General features: G+C 34.3%; 2 protein-coding genes and 1 long non-coding RNA gene across 5 annotated transcripts; 2 read left to right on the forward strand and 1 right to left on the reverse strand.

Annotated features, from left to right (window-relative positions):
• Nucleotides 1-516: 516 nt before the first annotated feature.
• LOC126764127 (uncharacterized) lies at nucleotides 517-1,406 on the forward strand. Its single transcript, XM_050481926.1, has 2 exons — nucleotides 517-982; nucleotides 1,045-1,406. Exons 1-2 carry the CDS (start codon nucleotides 517-519, stop codon nucleotides 1,404-1,406), a joined length of 828 nt encoding a protein of 275 aa, XP_050337883.1.
• Nucleotides 1,407-8,499: 7,093 nt separating this feature from the next.
• On the forward strand, nucleotides 8,500-10,065 carry LOC126764066 (putative nuclease HARBI1). 2 transcript variants are annotated; one of them, XM_050481843.1, is made up of 4 exons: nucleotides 8,500-8,654; nucleotides 8,715-9,153; nucleotides 9,220-9,361; nucleotides 9,416-10,065. In XM_050481843.1, the coding sequence occupies exons 1-4, from the start codon at nucleotides 8,530-8,532 to the stop codon at nucleotides 9,796-9,798; spliced, it is 1,089 nt and encodes a 362-aa protein (XP_050337800.1). In that variant the 5' UTR covers nucleotides 8,500-8,529; the 3' UTR covers nucleotides 9,799-10,065. The 2 variants fall into 2 exon arrangements, with proteins under 2 accessions (XP_050337800.1, XP_050337791.1); XM_050481834.1 differs by having other exon boundaries at nucleotides 9,220-10,064.
• Nucleotides 10,066-10,489: 424 nt separating this feature from the next.
• On the reverse strand, nucleotides 10,490-12,854 carry LOC126764473 (uncharacterized). Of its 2 annotated transcripts, none has more exons than XR_007668002.1 (6): nucleotides 12,518-12,854; nucleotides 12,324-12,457; nucleotides 11,199-12,270; nucleotides 10,849-11,114; nucleotides 10,601-10,785; nucleotides 10,490-10,547 (listed from the first exon to the last, which is right to left on the reverse strand). It is a non-coding gene; the product is annotated as an uncharacterized LOC126764473 (long non-coding RNA). The 2 variants fall into 2 exon arrangements; XR_007668003.1 differs by having other exon boundaries at nucleotides 10,601-10,783; nucleotides 10,845-11,114.
• Nucleotides 12,855-13,786: the final 932 nt, after the last annotated feature.

Here is a 13,786-nt window from a genome sequence, read left to right on the forward strand (position 1 = left end):
TTATTATGCTATATATTTTAATAGTGGAGTAATACGTTAGTATTATCGAAAAAATGATTGTTGGTTGTAATGTCAATGGTATTCAAATTTTTATTATACTTTATTCGCGTGCCTTATTTAAAACGTGCTTTCGCAATTGGAAATTTTTAATCTAATTAAATAAAATAACTTTATAATGATGTCAAATAACCAATCAGGTAAATATAATACGTTATTTAGCTCTCTGAAAAGTGGGCAATATATTACGTCCATATAACGAAAATTTGGAATAAAAAATCGCGCGATACTTTGTTTCAAATTTTTGCCTGCGGCGCTTGTTTCAATGTACATAATATATTATACTGAAATAATAATGAAAATTTGGAATAAAAAATCGCGCGATTTTTTATTTCAAATTTTCGCCTGCGGCGCTTTTCCGGGAGCTTTGAAATTTTCTTTGAAAACAGTATTATATAAAATAATATCTAATTTTTTCAAAGATGATGATATTTCATCCAGCAGTGGAATATAGTCCAAATGGTCAAATACTTGGGCTCACGTGAATTGTGTGTAGCATTTGCCGAGGTATACGGTCTGTTGCCAAAAAGCCGGCTTAGTGCCATTCACAAAACCCAATTGGCATTGCACAAACGCCACCCAGTAGGGTACTTTAAATGCTCTAGGGGCAATTGTAGGACGAAGTCCCTTATTTCAAGGGCAGCGGGCACGTGGTTTGAAGGCGTCAAATTAAGCTTTCCCCACGTGTTTTACATAATGTATTGCTTTGCCCACCGCTTTACGCGGGAAGATATTTATAGGGAGGATTATGCGAGCGTTGGAAAGAAATTGTCATCTACCACTATCTCCGACTGGTATAGCTACTGCAGGGAAGCGGTAGTTATATTTCAGTTAGACCACCAAGAATTCAAAGGGAAGATTGGTGGTCCAGGTAAGGTAGTGCAGATTGAGGAAAGTAAATTCGGGAAACGCAAATACAACAAAGGTAATAATAATAATTTATATATAATGCAATTATGTTTATTCAAATACTTTTCTTTTTTTCAGGAAGACGCGTAGAAGGGCATTGGGTGCTGGGAATGATAGAGGATGGCAGTGAGGACCTCAGACTGGAGGTATGCCCTGACAATATACGTTCCGCTGAGGTCCTCATCCCTCTTATTCGTAAACATGTTCACGAAGGAACAACCGTAAGGACAGATTTTTGGCGCGCATATGAATGCCTCCCTGAGTATGGTTACATCCATAAAAAGGTTAACCATAGTGACCCTGGCAATCCATTCGTCGCCGAGGATGGCACACACACCCAAAGAATCGAGTCTCATTGGCGTGTAGTGAAGAGAAATTTTTATAAAGATAACTATACTAATCCGGCAAACTTTGCTGATGTTGTAGTAGAGTTTTTATAGAGGCGGGAAATACAAAAAAAAAATACAGACCCATTTATTTCTTTACTAGGTGTTATTAAATAGGTGTATAACACGAAATAAAAAAACTAAAACATACAAATGAAAACCCAATTTTATTATTTAGGGGGTCTTTTATAAATGGTTGGTTGGGTTATCATGGTACTTCAACTAGTTGTATGAATTATTACCGATACATATACAATTTTTTAATTTTCAGTGTTTTTATTATTTAAATAAAGTGGATTTCCACTTTAATTCATTGAAATAATAAAAATAATAAACATAGAGTCACACTCTATGCGTAAAAATACATAAATTTTATTATAATTAGTGAAAATTGTATGGAAAAACTACGATTTTACACCATTTTCAGGAGGCTGCCCTAGAGCCCCCCGTGGTCCTAGGGGGGGAAGGGTGCTATTATTCAAACGCTCCATTCATTACCTTTCAAATGAGGGGGGTAGCAAGCCCCCAGCCCCCTTTGCGCAAAACCCATTCAAAATGGGATACTAAAGTAAACATTCCCCCAAAAATGTTCAAAACAGTCGTTGTTGCAATCCTTTGCAAATAAATTGATTTGAAAAATGAAACAAGGACAACGCACAACTTGATGTTGTGACAATAAGGGTGTTCAACTGGTTTCTAACTATGTAGTATATAGAAAAAAATCCCATGAGCGATGGTGTAGGAAAGATAAAAAGTTTATATCTCGTCTAGGTATTATTGAATGCTATAACAAACATATGAAAAGAGTTGATCTAGCGGTTACGCTGCTAGAAGTCTACAAAATCAATCACCGCTTAAATCAATGGTTTATACGCATCGTATACTGGTGAATTAATTACTCTGTTGTCAATAGTTAGATATTGCTAATGAGCTTATCAACGCAACTTAAACAACACCAAGGAAAACATATAATCACTCCTTTCAACGTTAGGGGTTGATCTCTTCAGCAAAAGGTTATTTACCAACATCCTTCCCAATCAAACTGCTATAAAAGAATATCTACACAATTTGACCACCTTAGCGACTGGATAGAATGGAGACCAAAGTGCCGATACTGCACTGGTTATCCGGGCTCTAAATACACACTGATGAACAAAATGCACCGTCATATGATCAATACAATGTTGAAAAGGCAAATAAAAGCAGAAAATATTTGTTACATTTTTTAGCATTCTTCTTGCAATTTACAACTCCATTGAAAGTATTTGATTCCAAAATAAATTATTTAAAAATTTGCCTTTTTTGGCAAAAAAACCTACATATACGTATGGAGAGAAATTATAAAAAAATAATAATAATTTGGGCACTCTAACTTTTATTATATTTGATTTCATGTAATATGGTAACTCTGAAAATGATATGTTACAAGAAATTCCCGTTATTTTTGTGAGAAAGCTTTAAAACGCCGCGTGCAAATAAAAATTACCCAAAAACGAAAAGAAACGACCGTTGGGGAGCGTAAAATTATATTGTATGCTTATAAACAGAAAAATACTATTTAGGAAATATGTTATCAGTTATGCTTTCCCGCAGCACAATTACCGGTATTATTAATTGTTTTAAAAATGATCCAGACTGTGAGTATCAACCGAGAAGTAGAAGACCGCCTGCGCTATCAGAACGGGACAAACGGGAGATAGTTAAGGATATAAAAACAAAGAACCCAAACCCTCATCATCAAAGAAAGCTGCAATGCTGGAGGAAGACTTTGGTACGGTGGTTCACCCTCTCACTGTTCGTAGATCGCTAAATATTGCAGGATTCAGTACCAGAGTTTGCCGCAAAAAACGTGAATCAACAATAAAGCTGCTTTTATTCGCAAAGGAGCACTTAAACATGCCGACGGACTTTTGGGTGAAAGTTATCATCTCGGATGAAATCAAATTTGGTCCATACAAGTCAGATGCACGAGTTTTGACATGGCGGAGAAATAGCCAAGCATTGTCAGAAAAAAAGACATTCACCCAACAGTAAAACACAAAAGTGCTAGAGTTTTGGTGTAGGGGTGTATGCCAGCATTTGGGGTGGGAGAGCTTTTGTTTATTGGTGAAATAATGAGCAAAACATTTCATTTGAATATTTTTAAAGGAAATTTAAGAAAGGGCTCAAAAACTTGAAATTGAGAACGACTACCACTTTCAGCATGACAACGACCTCAAGCATACAGCAGAAATTGTTCGATTGTACGACACACCTGACACTTAGAGAGCTCCACCTCAGTCCCCCGATCTTAACCCGATCGAACATTTATGTGACCACTTGAATAGACGCGTTCGAGAACACCACGTTTCATCGAAAAATGGGCTAAAGCAAATACTTACTGAAGAAAGGATGAAAATTAATTCAGATATTATGAAAACAATAGTTAATTTAATACATAAACGTTTACAAAAATTTTTTAATAATAACGGTACATTTTATATTTTAAATATTTTTTTGTACAACACGTGAAGAAGAAAAAAAAAACTTTTTATATAAATAAAAAAAATTCCGCTTTTTTGCTCTTTATTCAATGCTTTATAAAAAGTGTTACAGTAATCGGATTTAGTTCAAATATGCACCGTTTCGTTCGATAATCTGTTTCCATCTAGACTGAAGTTCAGTCCCTCCCTCCTTATTTGCGTAGAACTCGGACAGCCACTTTTCACAGGCCTGGACAGGAACAGGTGGTAATCACTTGGCGCTATGTCCGGGCTATATGGTGGATGCGATAAAACCTCCCATCCGAGCTCCCGTAGCTTCTGACGAGTCATCAACGATGTGTGTGGTCTGGCGTTGTCCTGGTGGAACACTACACCCTTCCTGTTGGCTAATTCTGGACGCTTCTAGTTAATCACCTGCTTCAAGCGGTCCAATTGTTCGCAGTAGATGGTAGAATTAAGCGTCTGACCATATGGGAGCAGTTCATAGTGGATTATTCCCTTTCAATCCCACCAAACACACAGCAAAAGCTTCCTGGCCGTCAATCCCAGCTTAGCCACTGTTTGGGACGATTCACCGGGCTTCGACCTCGGCCGTTTTCGCTTGATATTGTCGTATGTTATCTATTTTTCGCGCCAGTCACCATCAGCTTCAAAAATGGGTCGAGATAGTTCCGTTTCAGCAGCATATCGCAGGCGTTGATTCGGTCCAGAAAGTCTTTTTGCCTCAAATCATGCGGCACCCAAACATCAAGCTTTTTTGTGTATCCAGCCTTCTGCAGATGGTTTAAAATGGTGTGGTGACTTCCATCTTGTAGGCGATATCACGAGATGCCACATGCCGGTCTAACTCGATGTTTTCCATGATTTGATCGGTATTCGTCGTCACAGGTCTTCCGCCGGCTGCCTTATCCATGGTGTCGGTAATGTCTAAACATCAATTGATCCATGTGACTATCTTTACTCAAAATTTTTTTTATCATGGACAGCAATTCTGTAAAGTAAGATGGATTGATCGAGTTCGTCCACACCTCCTATGCTTTTATGTTTCCAACAATTTTGGTATCTCAATATTTGTTTTCAATCCTTTTACTGGACACCAACGTATCACTAAATCCATCAGTTCAATACCGTCAAAGTTAGTAGGCACTGTACAAACACTATTGCCTTTCCATCTCATCATTAATATTTCGTTATTTTTATAAAATCTGTGGTCTACTGAAGCTCTACTGTCTCTTTTCATTTCTTTCACACTTCGTCAAAGAACATTTTCTCTTGTTAATCTCTGTTTTGTTTCCAACAAGATGAATATTTTTTTTGATTTCACGAAATCAGTTTCTCGACAATGCATTTGAAACCAATGGAATACCTACACTCGTGGCCACGCAAACATTACCACTCAAAACTTCCAAGTATTGTGCATATTGGACTACATTTTATAGCTTTTATTATTTAGAAATAAGTTAATGACATGTTATTAATCAAAAATATTAAAAATTAAATACAAAACACATTCAGCTTAGATAAATAAATTGAAAGATAGTAAGCTTTACAAAGTGAGCTCGAAATGTAAGAGACTGACATCCCATAAAAAGTGATATTTTCAATGTGTTTAATTTAATTTCATTTACACAAAATTTTAAATTAATATTTCATTTTATTTTAAGTTGAAAAACGAAGTTTAGCAGGTGTATCACTTAAAGACAATAAAAGCGGTCTCTTTTGTATAAGCACAGAAAACCTAATTTGCGTTTTACTCATTAAACGTAATTAATTAAAAACTACAATTATAATTAGATAATATAATTTAGTTTTATGTTTACTAGAAACATAAAAAAAAACAAAATTGAAGAAAATCCCGAATGATCGAAAAAGTTCGAAAAAATATTTAGGAAAGTATAGTGGTAAGGTTTGTGACACGACAATGCAGCACGACAGTGAACTGTAATTGGCGTCGTAAATCCTACTACATGAACATTTGTATGAAGGTTTTACGAAGAAACAATTAATCAACAATTCAAATTAATCGTTAAATTCATCCTAAATTAGTTAAAATCATTATTATTACTATATCCTATACTTACCAATCATCAACAACATTTCTTAAATCGCAATGAAATACCCTTCCAGCCACGGCTACCCACTTTTGTCAAATATTTCAATACAACTACACATTTTTTCTCTATTCATTAACACCAACGCACATTTTCGGGTTATTTTTTGATTACCTAAATGCGATGAAAAAGTTTCTTTCATTTCTTGATTTATTTGAATGAGTGTGAAGGAGAAAACATAATTGTCAATAGTGCCAAAAGAAAATTGAAAGACGCATGTCGTACAACAAGAAGGTAAGTAAGTGAATTTTATGTGATTTTTTTTTTAAATTTGCAAATAATTACTTAATTTGTTTTTATAGCATTGGAAATCAGAATTGAATTGTAAATAGCAGCAACAATATCATTAGAAGCAGCAAATATAAATTATTAAGTATGTGAAAATTAGTATGTGTTGTTTGAAGTGGGATTGCGCAGTCCAATATAATACGCAAAAATAATTACATATGTACATAAGTATGTATTTTATGCATTTAAGGCGGCCTGCACAATCCAATATAATATGTGAAAACAAATGTATGTTTTATATTTTAAATAATCAGATAATATTATTCTTTTCTTTCAGATGCTATTATCCTTTTATATAATTAATCTTTATTTTCAGATATTAATAATTTTTTTATTGAACATACATATGTATGTACATATTTGCAGTGGTTAGAATCTTCACGCGGCCTATGGCAATCTAACCAATTTTTTCACCACTTTACTACCTACTGCTTCACTGGTTTTTAACCGCTCGTGGCTGGTAGGGTACACCACACACATATAGTACATATGTACATATTACTCACAAAGTTTTTTTTTCTCTGTTTATTCTCTCTTGCTCTTCCAATGTGGATCATTCAAAGTGTAAACACAATGGCTACGACAGACTGCAAACTACATCTGTCAAATATTAAAATACACACGTTCTTATGGGCAGTGTTATTTTGACAGCTGCACGACTACACGACTGCAGGCCGACAGTTGTCGTTCTCGCTAACTTCAATTTGCTCCTATTTTTGCCAACGACAGTAGGACGACAGTAGAGTTGACAGTAGAATGGAAGATAGAAAGAGGAGGTAGAGTGGTGATGCCACTAATATGTAAAATGTAAAATTATTCACAGCTCTAACAAACTTGATGCTATTTTACAAATAAAAGCATAAAATAGCTATATTATAGCTCTATTATATCATTTGTAATAACAAGTGATAATTTAAAGCAAAAATATTTACCTATTTACTTATTTTTTGCAAAAAAAAATTCACTTTGAACAAAATATTAAAATTTCATTGAAGTGAAAGGTATTAGTATGGCCACAACGAAATTGTGTACATGCAAAATGGACAACTGCCTTGTTTTGTGTACATGCCGGCCATTGTGTTGTTGTTGCTTCCCAAAATGTACATGTAGTAAGATGAACAACGACGTTTTCAGTTCACTGTCGTGGCGCTGCAGTCTGTCGTAGCCATTGTGTTTACACTTTCACAATGCTTAACCAGATGTCAAAATTACTTGAAGAAAAAATCGGGGTACGTTCCGGTTACGTAGACCCGACTGTCACGGGAATGGTTCCGTGGCTAATAGATGGCGCTAATTTCAAAATAATTGAAACTGCGAAATCGAGAATTTTTGTCGAATTATGAGTTGCGGAAATTTAGAAAAATAGAAAATAAAAATATTGCAAGTGATTTGATTTGATTTATTGTGATAAAATTGTAAAGGACGTCCTCGATTATGTTTAAATACCCCGATTTTTTGATCCGGTCAAGTACTCTCAGTTCGGCAGGATTCTACCGCTACAACGACATTAGCCACGGAATGCATTTTATTGAATCGGTGAGTTCAACTTCATCGAAAATTTTGTTTTCTGCCCCTATTGCGGTTTTCAACCCAACTGCATTTTAGTCGAAGTTTAAAAATTCGGTATTGCCGACATCAACTCAATCTGTCAAAAAAAATTGCAGTTGAAGTATGATGGAACTTCAACTTTTTTTTGGTATTGCGGTTTTCAACTCTGTACAAGTGGGGTTGACTAGTATATAAATAAACTGAAGTTCAACATTCGTGCAGTGAAATACAAAAAAATATTAAAGAAAAGTGGAGAACGGGTAAAATAACTATTTTAATTAATGTTAAATAAATTTTAATTAATATTTTTTATAAATTTTTTGAAAAAGTTAAGTTACAACAAAAAGCAATTCGAAAAATTGGTGGAGTTAATGGAGAAGTTTCCAGAAGTAAGAAGAGGAAAGCCACAATTTGGAAACAATAAATTCAAAATCAAAGAATTGTGGGAGAGTGTGACACTGCAGTTAAATTGTTTAGGGCCACCAAGCAGAACTGCCTACGAATGGGGACGAGTAAGTTATGGTTATGACATTAAAAATATTGGGCCTAATCATTGAATCCGCAACGAATTCGATTTCGATACGATACAGATTTTCGATTTCGAAAATTTTCATGCAATCATTCATTCCGTCGATAAACTGCTTTATCAAAAAACACAAATGTCAAACTACATTATCGACGGTAAATTTGACAAGTTTGAAAAATTAAATTGGCTGGGCTTTTGCTTCGTTTATATAAATATTTGAAATGGATACAATCATGTTACATTTAAGTGATAGCGATAATGAGGATGAAAATTGTATACAAATTCGTCGCGAGCGCAGAAATTTGAGGAATAATTCAAAAGACATATTGGAAATGGATGATTATAAGTGAGTATTTAAGCTAAAAACGACATAGATAACTTTGTTTACATGCATATACATTTACAGTTTCTTCAAAAATTTTCGCATCAACAAAGAAGCATTTATATACATTTTAGAGGAATACGAAAATGTATGTGGAAATGATAAGAGACAAGGTTCTCTTTCTCCGAAAATAAAACTTGCTACATGTCTGCGCTTCTTTGCCACAGGCAACTATCAGCATTGTGTTGGAAAGGACTTCAATATAAATGTGGCCCAATCGACATTCTGTGGAATATTAGAGGAAGTTCTAAACATTCTTCAGTACAGACTATGTTCACGGTGGATTTCTATTTACATGAATGGAAACGAAGAATTGGAATCAAAAACATTTTTTTTTGCCAAGTCAAAAATTCCGGGTGTGACAATGGCAGTTGATGGAACTCACATAAAGATAATGGCTCCAACGAGAGATAAACATCTTTATTATAATCGCAAAGGATTCTCAAGTCTGAACGTTATGATAGTGAGACTTTTATATTTATCTTTAAACTGAATATTTATATATATTCGCTTTTCTGAATGTATATAGGTGTGCGACCACAAAATGCAAATACGCTACGTTAGTGCAAAATATCCTGGCAGTAGTCACGATTCTCATATATGGGATTTGAGTGACATAAAAACTATCAGCGCAACCAATTATCGGAGAGGAAATGCAAATTTAATATTAGGTGAGAAACCATTGATAAAAGTACGATCACCTAATAAAAATGTACGCATTAAAGGAGACAAAGGGTATCCTCTTCAACCATGGCTCATAACTCCATTTAGAGAACCAATCACATGCCTCAGAAAAAGAAGATTTAATACGTATCATGCTAAAGGCCGAATAGTTGTTGAGAAAACAATAGGTTTATTAAAATCAGTATTTCGTTGCCTTTGCAGTGAACGAGGACTACATTACGCACCATATAAAGCAGCGCGTATTGTTAATTTCTGCTGTGCATTGCATAATATTCGTTTGCATTTTAATTCTAACGAAAATTTTAATGAGCCACACCTGGATATATCTGAAAATGAATATTCAAACAATGATGACAATGATTTAAATGATATGCCTACCGACGAAGCAAATAGAATAAGAGAAACTTTTTTAGATATGTTTTAGTATAAGTTCATATATAACTAAATATGTTGAGTTCATTTTTATTAAAACTAAGTTAAAAAACGTAAAAATTCATTAAAATGTAAATATTTTGAATTAATAATAAAAACTTATGGATTATTTAAATGTTCAAGTTCCAGTTCTAGAATTTTTTTTTTGGTTTCCAATTTATCAAAGGCTATTTTTTCCATGACAGCATTATGTCGCTTCATTTCTTTCAATTTATCCTTCTCATTTTCACTTAGTTTCCTAAGCCACCTGTTTGTGTCGGACTGTTCTTGGATATAGTCTTTTTGATGTTTAAAGAGCGTGGCTAACAATTTAAATACATTTTCCTCCATCTTTTTTTGAATATTTATTTGTTCTGTAAGAAGACCCATTTTGTTTATTTTACTCTTTTTATGTGGGGTACAGAACACATCAGCATCTGCATTAGATTCTATGGTCTGGCCAGGAGTCATATATGACGTTTCAATCAAGTCAATGTCAGGCTGGGAATAAATTGACTCAACCGGTCTTTTGCGGGGAGTACTTGTTGTTGGTATTTCTTCCGGAATATTTTCTTTTGAGCATCCAAAACTTGTAATGCCCTTTAATCCCTCCACTGATGCATTGAGTGATAGAATAACACTCACTTCCTCTTCCAGTGCACTTAAAGAAATTTGGCTGAAGGGCCCACCTCCTGTTCCTGAAATTTGCTTTGCATTTTTGACCATTTTTTTCTTCGTCGCAAACTTGAAATCTGTCCAAACCTATAACTTAGGTAGCTTAATTCCGATAATATACAAATGGTGATTTTTCATACCTTCTTCCATCCAGTTCTGTCCTTGATTGGGGGACCTACTGCGTTTAATTTGTTTGAAATTTCTTCCCAAAAATGATTCAATTCGCCTGGTGCTCTTTGCGAAAATCCTTTCGCTATGTCGGGGTGCAGCTTCATTTCACTTACTTCAAATTTTTTTTTTGTTGGTGTGTTTTTGTCTCTTATCTCTAAAATATCAATTTAAAATATAAATGATTGCGTCATTAGCAATTGTTTTTAAAAATACTTACAAATTATCCATTTTTGTAAGAATTCCGCAACGCAACGCACTCACCAACGGATTGATTTCGACACAAATTTTCGATATTGCGGTATCAATGATTTCGAAATTAGCGACATCTATGTGCCGCGGAAAGCATTTTATCAAGTCGGTAAGTGAGTTCACTTCGATCGAAAATTTTATTTTCGATACGGTTTCAATGATTTCAACGCAAATTTTTTCGATCATCTCGAACCATATTTCGATCGAAACGGATTCAATGATTAGGCCCATTAACTAAAAATAAAATTTTTTTATTAGGTGTGGGTTCACTATAAGGCAAATCTAAAGAAAAAACTTGCCAACAACAGGAATAACTACCTTGCGACTGGTGGTGGACCGTCGCAAGAGCAGTCGCTGAGCCCAGTGGAAGAGAGCGTGGCCCAGCTTATTCAATTAAGGGAAGCAGTTGCACCAAGTGGGCAAGCATTTGGTGTGGAGAATATACCTCCTACTGTCGCCGATATGTCCCTTGAACGTTTGCCATTGTCCACTCCAGCGCCCGACTCCTTCCAGGAGAGTTCAGTTAAGGAGGGCGAACAATTGCATGGAGTCCAAAAGGCTGCAACTCCTTTCAACCCAGGCTGAAACGCAATAGCAAATTTACAAAAAAATTGGATAGTTGGAGAAAACTGAACATAAATCTTATACTCTCCAAAAAGAATCTTTAGATTAAAAAAAGGAAAATGGAGATATACGAAAGGAAAGCAAACGAGGCGCATGAACTCCATGCACTTAAAATTGAGGTGCAGCGCCTCAAAATTGCTAAATTAAAATCTTCGCAAAGATTTTAATTTTTTTTGGTTATTTAACGCACGAAGCAACATTTTTTTATTTTGTTTTTAATTATTCTGGAATGAAGTGATATTTTATATTTGTAACTATGTACCATAGTTTAAATTTACTTTAAAAAATGAAGTGATATTTTTATTTAATGAATTGATTTAAATAACATTTAAATAAATGAATTAATAAATAGCACATTAGAAAGAATAAATGAAATTTAATATTTTAATTATTTAGAGGGAAGTCATAATATAATTGCGAATTATTCGAGCCGTATCCTCTTCTACTCTTTCTATGTACAAAACATCATTGGTCATTGTAGTATTTGAAGTAGATGGTATTTCTTCCGGAGCTTCCACTTGAAAGTGTTGGCAAATATTGTGCAATGCGCAACAAGCATTTACAATTTGCGTAGCCTTTTCAGGAGTGTAATGTAAACCTCGTACAGATAAAAGACATCGAAATCTACTCTTGAGTACACCAATTGTCCGCTCTACAATATTACGGGCCTTTGAGTGTACTGTATTGTAGCGTGCTTGGGGTGAAGAAGCTTCCGCCAAGCGAAAAGGCGTCATTAAAAATTTGTGCAGAGGATAGCCAGCGTCGCCTGAGAAATTACATTACTCCACTTATTTAGCAACAAATACGACAAAGTCTTACCCAAGATCCAAGTGTTATTCTATATGTTGTTCTGTAAATGCACTTTCAAATCGCTAACATTGAAAACAAAAGAGTCATAATTTGCGCCTGTATGCCTAGCATCCACATACCGAATACATTTTATAATCACAAAGCTAAAAAATTTAAGAAATTATAACATTTTGTTTCTAATATAATTCAGATTTTATGCATACAATCATCACGTTTAAACTGTAGTAGCCCTTTCTGTTAAGATAAAGATGTTGCACTTCTTTTCTTGGTGAAATTATGCGAACATGAGTCCCGTCGATGCAAGCAACTACTCCCGGGAAAGCACTTTTTGAATAAAAATGAAACTTTTGAAGCGTTTTGCTCCTCCTCAGTCATTTGAATTTTAATCCATTGGGCACAAATACGTTGTTCAATTATATTTAGAACCTCTTTAATTACTGACGATATCGTAGGTTGCGCCAACCCAATGTTAAAATCATTTCCACTGCATTTTTGATAACCACCGTCAGCAAGGAAACGCAGAGTTGCGCATAATTTTAATATAGGTTATTCGCAGGTATTAATGGTTGCATTTCATAAAAAACAAAATGCTTATTTTCGTTCCTCGCACACGTCTGTGGAAATGTTCCTTCATCTCATTCAGTTGGGTTGGCGCAAAAAAAAAAATGCTTCTTTATTTAATTCGAAAATAACTTCAAAAGTTTCATTTTTATTCAAAAAGAATCTGCAACAAATATTATTAAAAAGCCACTCAATTGTGAAAAACTATGGCTTACTTTGCATTTGGAAGCTCCAACGGATTTGAGTGATCACGAAGGCTTTTTGGGTAAGACGTATACGTAAATAATTTTACATTTTGGCAATTTTGCCCCCAATATTTTCGTCATTGTAATATAAATCAAAACTTATATCCATTTTTTATTTATTTTAGTGTTTGTTCACTTTTTTCAATGAGCGACAACTGAATTCAATTGTTTAAATATTATGTCGTTTACAAAATTTTAGCTCTTTAACACTATCTGTCAAAATTCCTTTTCTTAGGTTTAAATGGCAACGCCAATCATACTTGCAAAAATATAAAATATCCTCAATTTTAAAAATAAAATAAAAAAAAATATTACTTTGAATAACCAAAAAAAAATTAAAATTTTGCGAAGATTTTTAATTTACCAATTTTGAGGCGCTGACTTCTGAACTTCTCCATTAACTGAAGTTTTTTATTGCAAATTTATTTCTTCTAAAAAGAGTTTAATTAAAATTAATTTAACATTAATTAAAATAGTTATTGATCTATTTCACTGCACGAATGTTGAATTGCCAGTTGAACTTCAACCCCACTTGTACAGACCGCAATACCAAAAAAAGTTGAAGTTAGATCATACTCGCAATTTTTTTGAAAACAATACCGAATTTTTAAACTTCGACAATAGGGGTTGAAAACATTTAACTTCAATTCGATACGGTTTCAGTGA

Source organism: Bactrocera neohumeralis, chromosome 2 (assembly GCF_024586455.1).
Source record: "Bactrocera neohumeralis isolate Rockhampton chromosome 2, APGP_CSIRO_Bneo_wtdbg2-racon-allhic-juicebox.fasta_v2, whole genome shotgun sequence".
Lineage (NCBI taxonomy): Eukaryota > Metazoa > Arthropoda > Insecta > Diptera > Tephritidae > Bactrocera > Bactrocera neohumeralis.

What these genes read in the sequence shown, in the direction of transcription:
- LOC126764127 (XM_050481926.1), top strand. Translation starts at nt 517, where the DNA reads ATGGTCAAATACTTGGGCTCACGTGAATTGTGTGTAGCATTTGCCGAG. An exon ending in GAAACGCAAATACAACAAAG is followed by an intron (nt 983 to 1,044) that starts GTAATAATAATA and finishes TCTTTTTTTCAG; the next exon opens with GAAGACGCGTAGAAGGGCAT.
- LOC126764066 (XM_050481834.1), top strand. Translation starts at nt 8,530, where the DNA reads ATGGATACAATCATGTTACATTTAAGTGATAGCGATAATGAGGATGAA. An exon ending in TTGGAAATGGATGATTATAA is followed by an intron (nt 8,655 to 8,714) that starts GTGAGTATTTAA and finishes ATACATTTACAG; the next exon opens with TTTCTTCAAAAATTTTCGCA. An exon ending in CAAGTCTGAACGTTATGATA is followed by an intron (nt 9,154 to 9,219) that starts GTGAGACTTTTA and finishes GAATGTATATAG; the next exon opens with GTGTGCGACCACAAAATGCA.